Source organism: Manis javanica, chromosome 1, assembly GCF_040802235.1.
Source record: "Manis javanica isolate MJ-LG chromosome 1, MJ_LKY, whole genome shotgun sequence".
In the NCBI taxonomy this organism is placed as follows: domain Eukaryota; kingdom Metazoa; phylum Chordata; class Mammalia; order Pholidota; family Manidae; genus Manis; species Manis javanica.
In genome coordinates, this window is record NC_133156.1 from 40312127 (window position 1) to 40334894 (window position 22768).

Genomic DNA, 22768 nt, shown 5'->3' on the forward strand with positions numbered 1-22768 from the left:
AGCTGTGGCCTGTAGTCACACCACTGGTATGTTTTTTCCAGGCCACGGGATTAGACTGAACTCCCACAGCCTCTCATGTGGGTGAGAAGGGGTGATGAGGGGAAGGGCGCCCACTGCCAGGAAGTGTCATTGTTAACACACAACCTTCCAGAGCCCCTTCCCTTGGCCATGACCATCAGGAAGGTCCAAAAGGGGCTATTCCATCAGCCTAGCTCCCCAAGGGTCTACACCACCTGGAGCACTTCTGCCGCCTCACAGACACGTTATGGAGTGTGTAAGATACAAACTCTTGTCATTGTAAAGTCACTGAAATGTTCAGGGTTTTGTTACTGTAGGGTAATACAGCTCTTCTGACTGAAACAAAAGGATGCACACTGATAAGGCATTATTTGTCCACTGCTGCTGACAGGCTCCATGTGAATTGGGGAACAGAGCTGGGGTCTCTGTGCTATTAGGAGGAAAAGCGTATTGTAATGTGAAACTGATGTCTCATTAGTCTCGACTTTTATTGAAATGTCTGAGTACTTCTACTCAGTCTGTATGAGTCTGTCGGTCAAAAGTGTGAAGAACTGCTCAAGTATCACCAAGTGCTCCATGCCATAAATGATTCCAATTTTATTGGCAGTTTTATCCCTTCTAACAAGACACCAAGAAGTTTAATATTTGAACATGCAGCTTTTACACAAAGGCTGAAAATTAGACTGTAATCTGAGAGCACTGCTAGGTCTTTGGACAACAGCCCACCCCTAGAGGGAGCCATCTGCTCTGTTTTCTGCCTAACCTAGGCCACCAGAGGATGGAGAGAAGCTTCCAGCTGCACATGGGGATAAAGTCATTCTACCTAGCCACTTCTTTGCTGGCACCAGGCTCAGCTGGATAGTCACCCATGAAGCTCTGAACACATGTTCCCAGGCACTGCCAAAGGCTGATTCAGTAAGTCTGAGATGGGACTCAGATATGTGTCCGCTTTTTTTAAAAGCTCCCCAGATGCTTCTGATATAGAGGTAAGTTTGCTATCACTATTATATTTCAAAACACTGGTCCTTTCAATAAAAAAAAATATTGCCATCTGCAGGGCATTTCTGAGAGGGATCAAGATACAAGAAGCGCAGCTATCTTAAAATAAAACCTAAGAATGGAATTTCAACCTAACATTTTACAATAACCACAGGAACAAAATAGTTATCTTCAAATTTAAATTTATTAAGACATTCAGCTATGTCTGTCAGTCTACATCCAAATTTGCTACTAAAAATAAAATAAAGTCACATCCCACATTAGGAATATTGAGTCTGAAAAACACTTTTTTGAGCCAAGCCTATTGTATAAATAAATGACTAGTTTCTTTTCATATCAAAATTCCCATAAAAAATTACATACCCCCCTCCCCAGTTCTACCTGTAGCCATGATGAATGTAAAAATTTAAATATGACACATCTTTGTCAAAGAAAAGGTGCAAAGTCTATTAACAACAGCTTTAAAAATGGCATTTGCAGAATGTGATCATACAGTTATGTACTCATTCCCAAAGTGCAAATATTGCCATAATTTAACACTGTTTTGATTCAGTTGCAAGGATTAAACATTACACAGGATTGAAAAGTACACTTAGGGCCTTAATCAGTGCCCTAAAGCCCTTCCCACTTTGGTCTCCTACACTAACATGGACTCCAAAGTGTTCATTAGAGTTTTAGTTTACTTCACACAGCCAACACAGTAAACAATGTATTAACAAAAGTTTCATATACATCAAAATATTGAGGACTCCATCATAAAGTTCAAGAGTCTCCGATTACATGAATGCACCCGCGAGGCCCACGTGCCTTCCCACCCACGCCCCTAAAGCACATAGGAAGTCTGAGCGTGCTTCAATCTTTGAATACAATCAATGCTTTTACATCTTTGATTTCATTTCAGTGCTGTACAAAACTTAAAAATCACCTGACTGAGTTTCAGTTAAATGAGGGAATGGGGAGGAAGAGGGCAGGGTGAGAAAAGGACTAGTCACTACTCATACTTCATAACAAGAACGATCCTGTCCCACAGAAAGTGAAATGTCAGTTCCACTTCTGCCTGATCTTCCCATGCTGTCCTGTTCTTTATCCTCCTTTCTTTAGCCCCTTTCAAACACTCAAATCTGATTTTATTTATCCCTTACAAATCAGGGGCAGTTTCTGAAGTTGCTGAGGTTGAATTTTCTTGGCAAACCTCTACAAAACATCAGCATAGGATATATAAATACATTTCAATTAGCATACATTGCAAAATTTCTCCCACAATGTCAAGGGGATGAAAGCAGGTGGTCTCCACTGAGAGTACTTCCTGGATTAGATCCTTGGAATGTCAAGTGTTCTGCCTAATCACCTCATACATTCATTCCTCAAATCTGAGCACAAATGCCATTGTGAGTTAATTTCTCCAGAATCTCAAAGTGTTACTCCTGCTTCCTTTCTTCTTGGCTGACCTCAACAGGATGTGCTTCATCTTGTGCACTATGAGGATATTCCTTGGGATCCCAAGTCCCTTCCTGGCTCTCTGGTCTGCTGGCAGTGCACTCATTATTGTCCCTAGAGCCCTCGTGCCTCCCGGGCCATGGAGGATGCTCTTGATTTGGGGGTTCAGTACCCTCCTGAAGCACTATGTGTTGCTCAGCTCCAGCCTGAGGTTGTGGAACTGGCTCAGTTCCTAACCCCGGAAGCTGAGAGGAGTTTTTGAGGTGGCAGTGGCAAAGGGGGCAGGTCTCCTGAACATACAGCCATTTCTTGAGACAGCCTGCATGGAAGAAATGACTACAAGGTGTGATCACAGCAGATTTCATGTCCTAGAAGGGGGAAAAAAGATGCCTCATAAATGTTCATTATCTAAAACCGTTGCTACTACCCCCAAAATTTCTAGTTCCAACATTTCTTTCCCACAAATTCCCCACAGAAAATTTATAATATGAATCTTAGAATAAAACTCATTTTGTATTTTAGTAATAATCCTCTTGCCATCAGAGACCCCTTTATAACAAGAACCACTGGCCAAGTAATAAAAAAATAAAGGAAGTAAAAACCAAAAATGATGTTGAAACAACCTTCTTCACAGGGCTCTGGCCTGAGTATGAAACAAGAGGGTCACACAACTGTAGCAGGAGGATTACTGGGTCTCCATTGGTACAGCATGAGTATAATTAGAACCTCAAAAAAATCTCATGACAGGACTGTTCCCACAGTTACGCTTCAGTACAGTCAAACAGATTATTCCATGAGCAGATTATTGTCAAGGAGTCAAAATCAGCCACATAACACCAGGGTATTGGCAAGGAAGTGGCAATTTCATTTGGGACAATGTCTATAACCCAGTTTTAAAAACAGGGTCCATATAAGCCAGTGTTTCTTAATTTGCAGAGCAATCACCCAGAGTGCTTATTAATCATGCATATCCTTGGGCCACCAGTCCCACTCAATCAGCATATCTCAGGATGGCATTCACCAATCTACTGTTCCAGCACGCCACCAAGTGACCTTCACGCACACTCAAGTTTGAAAACCACTGCAGCAAGAAGTGGCAACTTTACATAAGATCCACTCACGGAAGAAAGGCTGAGGACATGATGTTTAAACTGTAAGAATATACATTTGGTGACTCGACCATTAATTTGTTTAAAGTCCCAAAACAAGGAGTTGTGGCTATCATAGAAATTCCTTGCCAAGAACTGGTAACACCTGGAAGTCAACTTTTAAGCAGAAAGCCATCCAAGGAAAAGCAGCCAGCTGGGAAGTTAAGCAATTTGACTTTCATTTTCTGTGTGGTGTCAGCAGGTAGTTCTAGCATCTCAAAAAAAGTGATGTGGCAACAGCAAATATAAAAGGAGCACTCCTAAACCCCAGAGATTCATTGGCTGCTGAAGCTGATGGGCCCTGAACCTGTCTTCGATGTGCTTCGTCCTGTGCACAAGTCTACCGAGGCACAAAGGGGGCAGACCTGACAATGGCCGCTTTCTTTGGAGCACCCACATCACTCCTCAGTCAGCCCCCCAAAACAACCAGGAAAACATTATTTTGCTAGCACCCAAAAGTATGCTCCAATAACAAAAAAGTAGTAGCTGTACTTTGTTCTTAGGAAAAAATTCTTATTCTGGATAGTCTTAAACACACACATACACACACATCTAAACTGTACAGCAACCTTGGAGAAAGAACCTTCTCCGCACACTCACTGACACAGCTAGTTTCCTTACATCAGCCCACACCCTGAACAGTGACTTCACACAAACAATTTCTGCTGTTGCCCATCATTTTTGTCCACACTGCCAACAGTACAGTTCAGCTGTAAAAGCTGCTACTCCACCACCTTCTTGCACAGGTCACTAGTGACTAAACTGCAGGCCTATTTGTTGCTGTATTTCCAAGCTGATTTAAATACTATCTTTCAATTTTTAATAGAAGACAATCATCAGCAATTCACGGCTCATGTGCAAGGACGCCAGGTGGGCCAAGTGCAACGGCAGAGCACCTGATGTCTCCAACTCACCGCCTTTCCTGCAGAGGCCTGGACCCATCTCAGAGAGCCAGCGGTCCGCAAAGCACATTCTCTCTCCACCTACAGTAAGTCACACTTCCAGCCCACCCTAGGAGCACCAGCAGGAAGAGTCAGAATGTTGGCACACCACTTTTCAGAAGTTGCTGACTCCTGATTTATAGACTATATTTGATAGTACATATATTTGAGTGTGTGTATATATATTCAGGAGTAAAAATAAAATACACCTGACCTGTTTTTCCTTTATTTATGGGTGAGCAATAATGTTGAAAATAACAATAAATTAGAACTTGAGGGACTAAATTAAAAGCTTAATTTAGAAATAAAATGGAAATATTTTATCAGGTCTTTAATAATTTCTAAGGCCCACATTTTTTTTACCCAGGAGATAATGCTGCCTGGAAACTTAACTTGAATTTGGTTAGCATGTTAAAACTCCCAAGGGACACAGGATGTGACCCATCCAAATGGACTCTTACTGTGCAAGTTACCTGATAACAGATGGCACAAATATCATTGTGCTTCTCAAGCTGCTCTTTTGTAGCAACGGGTAATGATTTAATCTTATTCACAGCATCCCTGCGGAGAAGGAAGCTCTTCCACCCCAGTTGGGCACGAAGCCACACGTTATAGTAGGAATGGATAAAAATGATCATAGACCCCATGACTGTCCATTCTCCAAAGATGGTCTCTGAGACACCATAGGCCACCACACAGAGGGCCACAAGGAACTCCAGCAGGCGGTAAGTGCCATTCACATAGTAGATGACATCATCCATGTTTTCCACTGGTTCTTTTCTGAATTCCTCAACCATAAATAAAACATAAATAAAAAGTGTTCCCAGAACCTGGGGAAAAAAATGTGTATTAGAACAGAATCACTAAGAACGGTGTTTCATAAATTTACAACATTGACACATTCCTAATACTTTCATGATGCAACATTTAATATCTAGAGAAGACAGTGGTGTATGAAAATGGAGGTGATCATGGTAATCCAGGTATTTGATACCAAAAAGCCATACTTAAAGAGACCTAACTTTCCTAAAATGATTCTGATTCCTAATCAGTTTTCTGACTCTTCCTTTCCCCTTATTCCCCAGGTCACCTAAACCCATCAAAATGCTACCTAAATTTTTCTAATTCTATAGTCATACATGTATCTCAACTTTCAAAGAACCTTTAGCTTTACAAGAAACAATGAATTTATCTTTATTGCCAGTGCCACATTTTCTTTTACTTCTTACTGATTGGGCTTCAAAGGTCCACTTTCAAGTTATAATAAGCTTATCTTTCCAGGGCAGTAGAGAGAGTGTGTGTGTGTGTGTGTGTGTGTGAATACATCACGACTGTGTATGTAATACACACATACACCATCTTTTTATATACAGCATGAAACTGTGGATATTTTCATATGGGTATTTACTAAAAAAGTGTGCTCCAAACAAACTCTAGAATCTTTTAATAGTTTAGTTACTTATAAATTCAGGATTTACATGACAGCTCTTATAACATTTTGAAATGGAAAAATTGTTTAATTAGCTTGATAAAAAAAATATAGTGACATGTGCAGGTCTAGTATATTAATAACCGACCTTCTAAATCCTATGCTCAAATAAATGTAACACATTCCAGTAAAGAGTGTGGGAAGTAATCACTAAAAAGGCCAGTTATGGTCATTAATCTTAAAAAAGTTTAATTCCTTTTCTAAAAGGAAAAATAAAATCATTTATTATATGAAGTTAATTAATCCTAGGCTTACCTGAAGAGAGGTGAGAATGCTGCTAGAAATAATGATAAGAAGCCAAAAATCCATATGGAAAAACTGGCAAATCATGTAAGCCATATAAGCAGGAAATACCAGTAAAAATAAACAAAGACTCACAGCACGGAAGTGTTTCCATAAACTCCTAGAAGAAGAAAAATATTCTTTAAAAGTGCCTGTCACCTAGAAGTACAATTACATTAGCAACTAAGAGATCTTGTGCTGTTCTTAAATTTCACAAATACTTTACTGAGCACCCTTCTCCACAAAGACCCTGTGCTACATTTCAGGGCAAGTCATGTCATAGGCTTGCTATGTCAAAGCCTTTTGATTCATTTCTTTCCTTAAGTCTCCACACAGTCACAATTGCCAAGAACCATCAATTCTTTTTTTTTCTCAGTAGTTTGCTTTCAGTTTCATTCCCATTCCTAGCAATTTCAAATGATTTCAGACTTTTGTAGCATTAAACTTTAAACATTTTAACAGTAATCTGTAGTCTTAAATCACATCCTCTCCCCACCTGTTCCACCCAGTGATGAAAATCTCTGCTGCCCTGAGTGCAGTGTTACAAAGGGGAATGACTCTCCAGTGAGGAAGCCCTACTAGCTGGTCCTCCTTCCTCTAGCCCTTGATCTGTCCTGGACACCACCAGCCAGATTAACCTTCCAAAAGCTCTAACAAACATAATGCCAACATCTTTAAATTTCCTCGCCTGGCATTTGAGCTCCTCCACTTCCAATTTCTTGGTCCAAATTTATTAACATCTGTTTTTCACTATAAGCAAAGATGGTTCATTTATTCCTCCCAGAAAAATACATGCATTCTTACATCACACCAGAATTTCATCTCACTTTCTTTTTCTAAGTCCTTTAGGCTAGCTTAAGTTAACAAATGTATTTATTCAGATAATATAAATCCTTTCTCCTCTCAGATTCTTAACACCTGTACCAACCAATCATACACTGAATTGTAGCATTCTTACAATCATAAATATTCACAATATATATTTTCTGTATTATATGTAAACACTTTAAAAAATATATAAATACAATAAACATATATATACATACACATACATAAAGTATCACCCAAATTTAAATTTGAAAAAAGGACAATAACTCTTTCACACAGCCTAGCTCCTAACCACAAAAGTTTGTTAAAAGTGTCAAGTAAGACTTTAAAATTTACTTCTGCTTGACATTTTTCAAATTATTTTCCATATATTACCATGCCTTTTCCAACCTATTCATCTCTCCACCCATATCAAAGCCCTATGATATAAGCAGGACAAGTTATCATGATTAGTTTACAGAGGAGTAGCTACATGTATAATTTTATGCTTGTAAGTTACAAAACAAATCAAGAGATTTCTTAGATTTCAGATTCCACTTGATCCACACTTGTCAGTAGTAGAATACATACTATAAGAGAAGTCCCCTAGTATGGCAAAAGAAGGAACATAATTTTTCCTTTGTGTATCTCTTCATACACTGAAACACTCTAACAGATCATGCATAAATATACACCGATTTAAGACAGACTGAATACCAAATCCTAAAACATAAATATATAAAAACCCTCCCCAACCAAATGCCTGAAGCAGAACTTTGAAAAATCTTTCTGTGTAATAAGAAAAACGGATGTAATTCCCCCCCTACAAGCTTACTTAAAGAATTACTTATTTACCCAAATTATAAGCAAACAGATGATAGAGGGCCTATTCCCTCTGTAAGAATTAAAAATAAAACCAAAAAAAACTAGATACTTCATTTCTTGAGTAAATAAAAGCGAAAGCTGGAGTAGTTTTTTTTAACGTAGTGATCACAAATCTAGAAAGAAATCACCATGAGCCCAAATAGCTTTTCCCTCTTAAAAACAAAACTTGCTGCAATCTATATAAACTGAATACTGAAACTTCACATTATTATTTAATGATTTATTATTATATAAACATGAATGTAGATTATTTAAAGCCAGAAGGAAATGTAGACTTCAACAGAAATAGTTTAAAGCTTATGGCTGCTACAAAATTAAGATGTTTTAATTAAATATCAGCATCTGTGATAGGTTCTCAAATCCATACAAAGCATCTCAAGGAGACAAAAATGCCCATACACAGAGTTAAATGCTATGTTGTGTTAGACTATCTGCAATTTGTAACTAACAAGAAAGTGAAATATTATTGTGGCTAAGAATTAAAGCTAGGTACTTTGAAAAGTGTTTTATATATTTTCTTAGAAAACATTTCTATTATCAGAAGTTGAGAGACAAATATAAATCTGTCAGTAACTCTGCTCTGGGATGCTTAACAAACAATTTCATTTTTTTAAAGGCAGGCAGGCAGGAATTACTGTTACTATAACATTTATACTATGCTAGATGATAAATTATAAATCATTTAATAAGGCAACTTGCCTTAAAATTTTAAATGTATATCTTATTTATATAAAATAGACATATATATATACACATATATTTACATAAATACACAGAAAAGTATATATATATAACAGTATGCCAAGTTTTAAATTTGTCTAATTTTGATATAGGTGTGCATACTACATACACACATACATATATTTATACCCTTAAGCAGTTAAAATTCAATGAAAATCTAATTTAAAATTAAACAAGTATAAAAAGAACAGTGGAAAAATGATACTGAAATCTCATTTCACTACTAGGTTAAGCAGAATAAAATAAAAAAAGAAGTGTGTTATTTAAAAGTCTGCTATATAATTCGAGTGAGTAGACTATAGTCCTTAAGTTCCTTGTTAAAAAGCTGCAGTAAGATTTACAGATAAAAGTAACAATTATCTCTATGGCTAAAACTACCTGAAAAAATCTTTTTATGTTGAAACACTGAAGTCACCTCTAGTCCAAGCAATGCCAGTGACACAAGCAATTCTCCCAACACTGATTTCTTTAATGTTGGAGAGCAGCATTGTTTCATGGACTACCAATATTATCTTTTAATTGTTCCTCTAATTTGAGAATTAAGATACTTTTTTTTTAATCCCCAGTACACTGAACTGATCATAATACTTGATTCAGAATATACTACTGTCACTGGTCTGTGCATGTCCCTCCTTTTATTTAGTTTAGTAATCTATTTAGCTATTTTAGATTACTATAACAAGCACTCATGAACCTTGCTCCCCATACAAGAGCGAGGGCCTAGATAATCCACATCTAACCATATGGCAGGTCTGTCTATTCCATGCTCTGCCTCCCCTCCACCCAATGAAACCATTATCTTCAATCCTGTGCTCTTCACTCACTCTCTTGCTTTCCTTTTTACAATTTTGTTTATTTAAGCTATCCATATTCCTAAAGAGTGTATTTTAAAATTTTGTTTCTAACATAAAAACAACTTTTTATATTGTTTTGTTTTGCATTTACTTTTTAACTTCATATTCCTATGAATTATTCACAGTGTTTTACATGTCACTGACTTTTTTAACATTCCACTGTGACTATTACATTTACTCACCCACTTCCTGTCTGATGGGCATTTTCGTTGTTCCCAGGTTTCTGCTACTGTGAACTGTGCTATGAACATTCTAGTATATGCCCCTACTCAACCTGTGCAAGACTGTATTAAGTATAAATGCAATTGATAACGCCAAACTGTTTTCCAAAGTGATTACAACTAGAAACCTGGGATATCCTATAATACCTTCTACCACCCTGACTGTCAGGTGACTTCCCTCTGTCTCTTCCTTCCTTCCTTTCTATTTACTTATTAATGGTCAACCTCACAATTTAAAATTTAAATTGTTTAAAATATTATCTCACTAAAAAAAATTTTTTTTAATAGACATTAAAATAGTATCTCACTGGTCTGGATTTATATTTCTCTGATCACTAAAGATATTGAACCTCTTTTCATATTCATTTGCGTTTCCTCTTTCTCTAAAAGCCTGATGATGTATCTATTTCTCACTGATTTGTATATTCTTGTTACTAATTTCTGAACAAATATGAATACTATGAATTGCTTCTCCCAGTTTGAATTATCATTCCCAATTTATTTAGGTTGTCTTTAGGTTTAAAAAATCTAACTACTTCTAATAGTTGGACTTATCATACCTTTCTTTCAAACTCATAGTCCCAGTCTTCCATAGCCAGTTCTGTCAAGTTAAGTAACTTTTTCCTACTTGAAGGTCCAAAATATACTAACCTATGTAGAATTTCAATTTTTTATTGTTGACATTTAGATCTCTAACATTCTGTAGTTGATTCTTTCATTTATGGTGTGAGATAGGAATCCAGTTCCATCCTTTTCCAAACAGAAACCATATTTTTCCAGCTACATTACAGAAGAGTACCACCTGTCCGCACTTTATCTGATATGGCACTTCTGTCATATACCAAAGTTCCACACATATATGGATCTGTTTAGGAGGGCTCTCTGTTCCACCAGTCAAGCTATCTATACTTTAGCCCACATTACAAAAGTTTCATACTATCTCCTACTGGAAGTAAAACAAAACTTTATCTTTCTCAAATTGTCTGTCTGGTTTTAATATAGGCATTATATTGGCCTCACTGAATGAACTGGGGTTTGGAAATGTTTAAACTAGGGATAATTGGTTCCTTCAAAGTTTAGTAGAACTTGCCTGTAATGCCATCTGGGTCAGTATGTCCACAATTTGCTTCCACTTCTTTAAAAGTTATAGAACTATACGAGCTTTTTAATTCTTCTTGAATCAGTTCTATAGGTTTTACTTTTCTCACAACTTCTCCATTTTATTTGTTTTGAAAAGTTTTGGCATCTAGCTGTTAACAGTATTGTCTTATTACCATAGGCAATGATGGGAGGGTACTACAGAACCCAGCAGTTCATTTCCATTTTATCTTTTCACAACCAAGAGCATCTTCTGCCTCAGACATCGGTTAGTAACACTGACACCAATTCAAGTAACTCCCCCACATACACAGGGCTTCTCTGTTTTGCTCCTTTCCCTCTGAACTGCCTCCTTATTTGGCCTTGGAAGAAGCAGCCAGTTATGAAGCTAGTTCAGCATCCAGGAAGAATATACTACTTCTTATAGCAATGGAACAATGTTGTTTTTTTCTTATCTTTTTGAGACTCTTCTATAGTATTCTATTAGTTTTATTGATACATGTTAATTAGTATACTTAATAACACTGAAGGATACTGCCAGAGATGACATAATAACTATACCCAGGTCAAAAACAAGACAATATAAGGTCTATTTAACTGAGTTCACCATTGAATTCACCATTTTAAATGCTTCTATTGAAAAACCTTAGATCTTAAAAACTAAATCTTTTAGAACTGTAATTATAATGATCATTAAGATTATCTAAAACAAATCTAAGGGCTTTGAGTTTACTGAAATTAAACTGATTCTTTCAGGCATTCTACCATTTGAAAAATTTTTTAGAATGTCTGGCAATGTGGGAAATGGAGACAGAAAGTTAAATTTGATTAACTATAATTAAAATGCTAATTTGGAATGGTTTTAAAATCTGCTGTAAAAATTCTGTCTCCCCAAAGATCACTTATTTCTTACACATAAAGCACTACATCAAAGAAGCAATAAATTCAGGTATTTTGGTAATCAGTAATAACTAGAGTGTGGATAGATGCTAGAAAGAAACAACGGCACTGAATTTTAAGCAAGTCCTCCTAGAATGTCCTTGTGTAGACTACAATACGCCAAAATAATTTTTGATAATAATTTGGCCCTTATTCCTTAAGAACACTTCTATCATGAGATGAACATGAACTCAGCTATGAATTTCATCTAGTCCCATCAGGTGTCAAGAATCACCAGTATAACCACAGTAAGTTGCAATTGCCGAAAGGCCATCGAATGAAGCTGTTATTCCATAAATGCTAATCTTTATGATTGCCTGACAACCTTAAGTTTTCTCTCATTTACATTTCACTGTGTTTTCTCCCCTTAGCACTGTACAGAATAAAATTATATATTATTTGCTATATTTACAAAACTAAATTTTATGCACTACATTCTTAATTTTAAAGCTGGACAAAAATTTAAAGTATTAATTTCTCTGAAGAAAAAAGTTGATTTTAATTACATAGCCTTTGATATGACTTTTAACTATTAGAATCTTGAGGGGGAAAAAAGTCAAACATAGGAAAAGTAAACAGGTAAACTTGTTAACTTAAGCTAATACCAATTTCTCATCCATTTTCTCTCTCTAAATGTTATCTAAATCTTCGGACAACAAACTCACATACAGAATATTATAAAGTTTCTTACTTGTCTCTAGATGCTCCCAGTGCCAGGACAATAGGATCTGCGATCTCTAACATAGACTGTAGGATAGAGGCTACAACAATGAAAAGGATGATACTGAGCAGGAATGCCCGGTGGACCACCTGTAGTTCTATCAGACCGGTCTGCACTGCCAGTATCAACAGCGTAACTCCTTCTGTCATGCCCCTAAAAAAGCAAAAGTTTTCAGAACAAACCATCACTCTCATTTAACTCGAGAGAGAAAATAATCCAAAGGCTTAGACTGTTGTTACGTTTGTGATCTATTCTTAGATGAAAAAAACTCGCCAGAATATTATCATATAATATCAATGTAATAACAGTTGTAATATATCACTACATGTGTAAAATATAAAATATAGCTAATATTTTAACAAAATGAGAAAAAAAACTTCTAAGAAAAATAAATTAGTTCTGCTAATGAGTCAGATACCTTTACCAATCTTAAGTATCCACTGAATACATATATTTACATCATGAACTATATTCTCATTACAAAAGGGGAAATCATAGGTGATATCCTTATAATCTTGGAGTAGGAAAGGTCTATTTAAGTAGGCCGTAAGAACCAGAAGACATAAAGACCAAAAAAACCCAGAAGTATAAATACAATTTTTTAGTTCAATTTCCATACAGAAAATACAAAGTTCTAAGACCTTTTATTCTATTAACTTGATTTATAAGGAACTCTCACAAATAAATGAGAAATGAGCAGATATAGGTACTTTACAAAACCACAAATTAGCAATCAAAATTTGATGACCTATGTTCTGACAAGGAATGTGAGAAAATAGAGGACAGACTATGTTGTTGAAATATAAACAGATAAAAAATTTCTGGAGAAAAATTTGCTAATAAATTTAAAATGTACATACCCTTCAAATCAGTAATCTTATGGGGAATAGCTTACCTTATGTACTACAAAAGTAAACATACATATGTAAGAGAAAACACAGTGAACAATGGATCACGTTAAGACACCATGGGGATAGAGTCAGGAAATTATAGAGTGTAGAAGTTTCCTTTTCTGTCATAAAAAAATATACACACAAAAAAATTTCACCCCCAATTTTTAAGGTATTCAGCATGTACTAATTCTGAATACTCCATAAATGTTTAAAGACTTTAAGAAGAGATTATATAAATTTATTCAAATGAAACCACTGAACTCTTGTATTAAGATAACAGAAATCATGACAAGTTCTAGAAACAGGGCTTCCCAATACCTGATCTTACTGATATTAACAATTAGATTAACTATTCTGTATCCTCATTAATGAGTCCTTTGAAACTTCAGTCAGTATCAAAATTATATTCAAACACAAAAAACTTTAAGTATCAAATACAGAAATCTAATTTTAGCAGGGCTACACTTCAACTTCAAATGGGGAAAAGTTATCAAAAAACTCTTTTATAACTGTAGGAAAGGAACATGTCCAATACATATTGCTTTGTACATATAATAAAAATATATTTTTCATATTTGGGAATTCAGTTATTTTTTCATAGAATTTTAATCCAAATGTTGCAACTACTTAAAACAAAAAACTCAAAACCCCATTCCTCTAAACTTCATCAACAAAGAAATTCATCATTACTTCTTCAAGTTATAGATGACATTAACATTTCTAGAGATATTCAGAATAAAGAACTCACCTGTTCATGGCAGGATCATTCATGAAAGCTCTATAACCCTGCAAGTAAAACTTGCAGAGTGTCAGAACACCCAAGGCAACAAAAGAAACCGTGAAGACTAAACCCAGAAGTGAGTAAGGAGTGCTGCAGCATTCAGCAATACTAGAAAGAAGGGGGAGAATATTGACAGATAAAAAGTTTCTATTTAAAATAAAAACATCTTAAGCCTTTAAATAACCACAAAAGTTTGACTGGATCCTCATAATCCCCAAACCAAAATTTAAGATCAAATCACCTAACCACTCCATTAATAATTTAAATCAATTCTCCTTATTATCCCAACCTACATTTTTCTATCTGGTTGGCAAATATTCAGTATATAGCACCATATGTAAAACAAAGTCTTTATCATTTCCTTCAAATGCAGTAAAACTCTAAGGGCTTAAATCTTGTCCAAATCTTAAGAAATATAATTAACATGCTGATAATATTCATAATAAACCTCTATAGTTGCCCATTGTTCCTTCTGAAACATGCTGACTATTCAAATTGTTCACACTGTATGTGGTTATTTGTCAACCCCCCTTATTTGATCAAACTCTACTGGAGAGGGCCTATGTTGACTTTGCTTCCTGACTCCTCTCACTGTGCAGGCATCTTCCATAGTACTGGTACTTTAAAATATAATTTTGGTTTAGATAAATGCATTTTTTCCTGAGTTATTTCAAAAGCATTTTAAAGGAATACAGTCCAACAACTTAAATATAATTTTAATTATCAATTTTTAGCATAAAAGTTTACTATGAATACCACTTATGAGGCAAAGTAGAAGACTTTACACAAAAGCTTGGATATACTTTCATATTTTAGGGGAACACTCAATACTTTCACAGAACGTATAAGACATTAACTTATTAACAAGTGTTTTGCAAATAGATAGTATGTACTAATAATTTGGATTTAGCACTTACACAGCATCTAGAAGATGTTCAAAGCACTACATCTTAACTTTTACAATTTCAGTAAAGAATTTTATTTATATGGATAAGGCATTCATTTGGGCAAAACCATACCTGTTCCTTTACTATTGTTGCTCCATGCTTCTGCTACACAGTTGTCCTTCCTATGCAATTGCTTATAAGTTAGCTTTTAGGTGAAACATCTAATTTTATGTAGGCCAATGTACATTATGATGGAGAAAAGGTCTGGTTTTATGTTAGAAGCCAAAAAAAACATATACCAGTCATGGTGCTTGATGGTTAAAGTAATAATTTTATAACATTGTTAAACAAATCTAATTTTTGACATTTTTTCCAAGAAATTACATAACATATTTAAACAAATTGTCCAATAATCTAAAAATATTAAGAATCATGGCTGAAAATAACACAAAAAATTTTATTTCCTTTTCACTGGAAAAGTGAAAATTTTACTGAAGTTTTATACTATTTCTCTATTTTTGTCTCAATATTTAGAGAAATCTTTTACACCCAAGAAGTGTGATTTAATTATATTTTCAAGAGGACCACACTAAAGCAAACAAAAGGTTTCAACCTAGCTTTGGGGAAGTGAAAGAGTTTGGGTCATTTATAAAATTTTTCTTCCCCTGTCTTCAAGGAGACATTTTATTGCACTTAGTTTCTATTTTCTGGCTGCAAAAAAAACCCTTCTTTTTGCTTTTGAGCTTACTTTTTTTGTTGGTTTAGTCAGAGTATTCTGGTAAACTTATAATCTTTCTTTTTATAAATAAACTGGCGTTCACAAGAAAACACAAATATAACCTGGTGCAGAGAGCATTCAGGATAAAGAACCAATGCTTACATGATCTAAATCAAAATATTCTTATTTTGAGAAGTAATTTATCCCATATATAAAAAAGAGAGAGAAAACTTACTTTGGCAAGAAAACTAAACCTTATCTAAAATCTCAGTATTATTTGCTTACTTTGTAAATATGTCCAAATTCATTCAGTTCACTGATATGTGAAGCCTATTACACTATGCTACACTTCATTTGATACTGCTTTACAGTAACAATCTGGTTAAAACACAACCAATCCCACCCCCACACTTATATTATCCCAACCACAGGATTGTATCTCTTTCTTTTTAATTTCACTTATTTTTTAGATCATTCAAAAATTCTGCATAAAACCTCCATAATATTTACATAAAAATAAATAGCAGTTAAAGCTAGTAACTGGTGATTAAAATGTATTTGTTATCAATTTACTGTATGATTATAGAAGCTAATCAATTGTTATTTTCAGGAAGTACAAAATCTGACACAGTTTCTTCTACTTATTTGCAAAATAGATACTGCCCCGAGACATTTTTATTTATTTTATTTCACCTAAGGACAGCGTATTTTTCTTAAATCTCTCATTCTCCACACCACTTGTAGCACAGTGCTTCATCATTTTGGATGACTGAGAAACAATGGCTCTATTAACTATAATTCAACTTTTATCCACCAGGGAGGACAAGAGTTTCTGTTCTCGCCTTTTAATGTGACAATGTGCCAACAGGTGAAGATGTATATACCATGTGCTAGATTTTGAAGGCTTGAAGTTCATGAGTGGGAAAGTAACAAATGTGGATCTAGTGTAAGCACAAAAGGACACTGAAGTGGAAAAAGCACTCTACTGACTTAATTCATCTTTTTTAAAAAACTAAGCCTTAAAGACTAAGTCTTAGAATTCCTTCAGGTTAAACAGTAAGTGTGGTGATGTAATAATTCCACCAATTAATTGACTCTATCTCAACAATGAAGTAAAACATGAAAAAAACAGGGCATAGTGAAAGCACAGAGTTAAGCCACAAGGTGTGAACTCTGGTGGGGTTTCAGCACTGCCTCTTTTAGCAGTGTTACCTGGGGCAAGTTACTCTTGGTAGTTTCTCACCTATAAAATGGTAATGATAATAAAGGAAGCTATCTCTCAGGGTGGGTACAGTATGAGGACACAGTGTTCTAGCAGAATCGCTGGCACATATTAAACACTATTCAATAAATGACAGCTATTCTTGATAACATTTCTTTCTTTTATTGACCCAATAATTAAACTTCAAATTTAAAGATGACTTTTACAATTTACTACATACCTTTCCACAAATCATTTGTTGCACTTTGTTGCACAGTGCAGCCAAATGTACCATGCCAAAACTCTATTAGCACCTCCCTGCACTGCCAGACTGAGGCATCTACTGAATGAAAAACCTTAGCTTAATATGAGGTACTACAATATAACTGATAAAAGTTAATTTGCAAAGCTTACTATTCCTAGATCAAAGTTTTCTTTTCCTAAGGTTATGTATAGTATCATATGTTCCTATTACTTACCTTGTCAGGAAAAGGAAAAGCAGCCTCTCACGTGATGCAGGCTGGTCTCGAGTACTGAAATAGGAGTAAATCTGAAGAGCAAATAAGACGAGCCAGAAAACCATGAAAAGTACAGGGACCACCAGCTGATTCCACAAGGACATTCCCAAGGCTAGAAGGCCATATACCTCTACTACCTGAATAAGAAAATAAGACAGGAAAACATCTTGTATTACTTCAATAAACACTTTAAAACACAAGTTTAAAGTACTTAAAGAGAAAAATTAAATAGCCTTTCTTTTATTGTAAGACTGTTTCAGTTAAACCCCTTTAAAATGTTTTTAAAAATCTACTGATTTTGCATGAGTATACTCACTGCCCTGAAAGTCCCAGAACGAGGCCAAAATAAAGTCACATTCAGAGTAAAACTATATCAAAGGCAGTTTGAGACTTTTATAACTTACTCATGTCTAATCAAAAGGACCAGGACTAGCATGGATCATATATGCACTACTCCTTAAGGGGTTAGGAAAAAGGGAAATTTAAAAGAAGGAATTTTTCAGGGTTTATTCAGCAATGTCATAGATGAGAAATAGTTTGATGGAAGACGGAATAATCACTGGGGAAGTTTTACTCTACTGTGGAGCAAAGACGATTAGCAAGTCTTCCCCACCCAGACAAATTAATTCCCCTAATTCTTACTCTGTATTTGTCCAGTAACATTTGATTTGATTTGATTTGGCAAGTGCATTAACACCAGGAAAAGAGGTATACCTAAAAATAGTTTATTAATCTACTATAAATCTGTTTTCTAGTTTATAAATAATTTCTTAAGAAACTGATAAGGAGGAATCAATTCTCATATTCTGACAATCTCTTATGAGATTGATTAGGGGGAAAATCAATTCTCATAATCTGATTCAACCTAAGAGTATAGATGTAACCAAGTACCTAGAGTTACTAAGCTAGGGACCAGACCCTGGTAACACAAGGTTCTGCTACACAGATCATAAACTCTAACATAAGCAGCCAGATGGTCTTGTTGGAACTCTCAATGTGACAACAAAGTGTTTCAATAAACTATAAAGACCTTAAATTAAAATATACTGATTTGCAAGTTGTTCTGGTTTCTAATTAACATCTATCTCTATGTAAACACCTTTAAGTATTAATTTGCAGGTTAATTTTAAATTTGAATTTTTTCATCTATAAATCAAATGCTTTTTCTAAAATTTAGTCAAGATTAACCTCTATTTTTCCCCAATGAGAAAATATTGAAAGAAAAAAGAAATTGCCCAGCTCGCTGCAAAATTATTATTAGCAGCAAACTGGTCACTGAATTGTAGAGAGTACTTCTCCTTTCTGTTCCAGACAGACCACTAAAAATCCTGACTGTTGCCATTTCTTGCCTATATAATTCTTTTCAGGTCATTAATTTCATAACCTATAATTTGTTTTCAACTATGACACCTAGTGATGCATGAATCTTATGGCAACCAAGAGGGAAAACAGGACATTGAAAAATGGAGCCTTTGTCCTTACGGTGATTAGATAAACATGCCCAATTAATATTTACTAAATAACTACTGCTTCTTACAAACTAGGATAATGACGTAAGATGGAATTTTAAAAAATATATATATATCTTAAATCTGTCATTCTTACTCTGAGCACAACTACTATCCTTCCCGGTGATGTGAGGGAAGCTCTTCATGTGCAGTGTGAAAATAACTTCGTGTTCTTTGGAAGACCTACTTTCAGGAACACCACCCAAGTTAATTGTCAGGTGAGAAAAAAGAAGGTGGAACCAGGCTCAAGCCAAGAGTTAAGGAAAATTTTTCTGGGAAGTCTGCCCCTGGGGCCACAACAACAACAAAGAAACTACTTCACTTAATATTATCAGTTTGGTTAATCTGAGATCTTCCTGTACCTTAAGGTTATATGCACACGGTCAAGAGGGAGAAAAACTCTCTTTTTATACCAGTGTCAGTTTTAAGATTTATTTTACAAACTTATCCATTAAATCAAATAGAAATATTTATCTCCTGAATCTACTGTTTATGTCTGGGAATAACCTGTTTTAGAGCAAAGGCTAAAAAAAGCAGGAGACAGAAGCATGGTATGTTGGCAAAAAACAGTTCAAGTACCACACCTAAATGAAATACATCATATGATAGCCCAGAACTATCTAACTTCTCAGTTTAAATAAATTAGGCAAACACAGGGAAAAACTGTAATCACAGTACTACCATCAGAAGAAAAAACAGGGTTTGACCTCTAGGTATTCAATTCTGTACTATTTTTGTCTTTGTTATAGTAGTTAATACATACTGAACATAGTCTGCCTGGCACTAAATTCATTTAAATCTCACAGCAACCCTATGAGTTAATTATAACTCTTATTATTAGCTCTACTATACAGGTAAGTGAACTTAGGTGACTAACCCCAGGTTACACAGCCAGTAAACAGAAGCACCAGAGTAAAAACTCAGACAATCTGCTTCCAGAGAATCACTTCACTTCACTGCCTCCTCAATACAACTTCCTAAAGACTCTCAGATGCTCCTACGAAAACTGTCAACAGAATGTTAGCATGACCATGACTGTGAAATAAAAGTGAACCAAATCTTTAATATAACTAATATTTATGTAGAATTTTATTGACCTGTGCTTATCAGTCTTACCTGAACCAGTTCTCTGTATGCAGACTTAGCAAGATTATATGGTACTAAAAGATTAGACCCGAGGAAATAGAGAACTTCCAACCCAGTAAAAATCATAGCGAATTTGTTGATGATAACAATTGTCTCCAGAGGAACAAGGCAAAGTCTTGCTAGCAGAGGAAGCATGTGAGCTGAAAAGAGCCAAATCTGCTTCGTTTTCATGACACAGGAGCATAAAGTACATACCACCAACTGACCTAAAATAGGGAGAAGAATAAATTTAATTTTGAGATTTTGGTATTCACAAAATAAAAACAAAAAACTGTTGATAAGGATGACATGCTTTTGAAGAATTCTAAGATACACTGTATTTTAAACCAAATTTTAACTTCATCTGACCATAATTACATAATCACACATTCTGTGATCTTCATCATGTTCCAGATGGCATATATAATATTGAGAAAGTTTTTTAGAATACCTAACTTAATATTATAATAATTCAGTTACTAAGATAGTTGCTTTTATAAAGATCCTCACTATTTAACTGTTCTGGCCAAGAGATGAAGGCATAAAATTCAAGAGATACAGTTCTTTGTCCAAGACTGTGGTATGACAAGATTTGTTCCGAGTTTTCAATCTTTAATTGCTTTTACAGCACCATGCAAGAGTTCCCAAATGACTCAAAAATGAAAATTAAAACTGAAAAGTTTAAGCAACAAATTTCTCTCAGAGGATTACACATGATCATTATAGCAAAGTTAGAAAACCCAGAGAAGGAAAAAAGGAAAGAAAAACCCTTTAATTTCTTATAATTCTACTACCTAAAGGTAGTACTGTCAACATCTTGGACCATTAAATGAAGTATTAAAGCCTTATCACTGTATCTGAAACAAAGTGCTCAATAAAAGTAAACTATACATATTACCACCTTTTCATGTATGTGAATATACCCAAATGTTTTATAAAAAGATTATGGTATACATACTATTTTATAATCAGCTTTTTTCATTTAATACATATTATGCATATATCTCTCCACATTAATAAATATATATAAGGTTGTTTTCTCAGTTATACAGTATATTACACCGAATGTATACGATATTAGCATTTGGCTGTTTCCAAGTACTTCATAATCATAAAAAGCTTTGTAAGTGAACATACTTGTACATTTATGACGCCCCTGTATAAACTATGTGGAGCACATTTCCAAATATTTTCTTAAGACTAAATTTCTAAAAGTGGGATTACTGAGTAGAAGAAACATTTTTTAAGGCTTTTGACACATATTTTCAGAAACAAAACACTAGTATACAGGGCGCCCGTTTCCCCACTGACTTGTCAACAGTGAAAATAACTTGAGGAACAGAGGGCAAGGAGTATTTCTTGCGTTTTTTTCAATTTGTATTTTGTAGATTACCAGCAGCACTGAACATTACCAGTATGTATATAAAAATATCTGTAATTATTTGGTGAAATACTGTTTCATCCTTTGCCTATTCTAGCCTTTTATTGTTTGATCAAGATGTTAATCCCTTCATCATATGATTATATTTTCCCAATATGTCACTTGAATATTTTAATAACTAACTTTTTTCTTGCAGTATAGAAGTTTTTATTAGTCAAATCTATCAATCTTTTCCTTAATGGTTTCTGTATTCCACAAACTATCAATTTTGCCTTTAAGGCACTGATATTCAAATATTGTGAAAAACATTTCTAAGGTATAAAAAGAGGAAAAACCTTAATAATAAAGAAAACAAGAGGTCACCAAGTGAGATATGTCAACATTTTAGAGCACAGAAAAAAGATATGAAGCAGCTAACTGTGATTTTAGCCAGGCCACACCACTCCTTCCCCTGCCCTGGGAGGAAGCCTGCTGTTGCTCTCTGGAGGGGCTGAAAACAAGCTCCCCCCAAATTCATCGTCAGAAGGTGAGAAAACCCACTGCAGACAAACTTTGATCAAACTTTCAGGTGGGCTTCACTGCAGCACCTGGTATTAAGCAGCTCTTCATTTGATTTAAGAAGATTTGCCATGATTTTCCAGGCAGGACTAGTGTTAACACAATTCTCCAGCCAAGCGGAAAGAATGGACAAAATAAACCAAAATAGACCTGGAGTTAGGGAAATATTTCAACATACTCTCCTGCTGGCTGTGAAGGTGTAGGGGGTCCATGATTCAAGTCATGTAGCTTGGTCCTAGAAATGGGAACGTTAAAGCAACTGAACTCTTGCTTGGATGAGGGAGAAGGAACCAGCCTAGCAGACAATCTTGATGTGAGCCCATCATCACTCACTGCACGCTGAGGGCCTACTAAACTCTGGGAACATTTGAAGCCAGGACTCTGAATACTATGCACAGCCCAAAGTAGAGGTGAACTGCTCAAATGAAAAAGGGGATTAGAACTGTAAAAGTCTGAACTCCAAAAGATTACATCTTTCTAGATCTCTAAACCTGCTGCCATGTTTACAGTCACCCAATTCTAGTTTGACACCAGCCTCCCCAACAGTGGATAAAAGATTCCTATTTGGGGAAAGTGACCAAGTACAAGTGAAAAGACCTACACATACTCACATTAGGG

The 22768-nt window shown here is 35.2% G+C and overlaps 1 protein-coding gene across 2 annotated transcripts in view; it reads right to left on the reverse strand.

Annotated features, from left to right (window-relative positions):
• Positions 1–1182: 1182 nt before the first annotated feature.
• Positions 1183–22768, reverse strand: part of RNF145 (ring finger protein 145) — a 49756-nt gene continuing 28170 nt past the window's right edge. For both annotated transcript variants that reach the window (XM_037025123.2, XM_037025125.2), the window contains 7 exons: positions 20203–20438; positions 17540–17715; positions 14222–14362; positions 12551–12733; positions 6288–6435; positions 5017–5373; positions 1183–2822 (listed from right to left, as the gene is read on the reverse strand). In XM_037025123.2, the coding sequence (XP_036881018.2) occupies positions 2436–2822; positions 5017–5373; positions 6288–6435; positions 12551–12733; positions 14222–14362; positions 17540–17715; positions 20203–20438 (1628 nt within the window). In that variant the 3' untranslated portion in view covers positions 1183–2435. The remainder of the gene's footprint in view (positions 2823–5016; positions 5374–6287; positions 6436–12550; positions 12734–14221; positions 14363–17539; positions 17716–20202; positions 20439–22768) is intronic.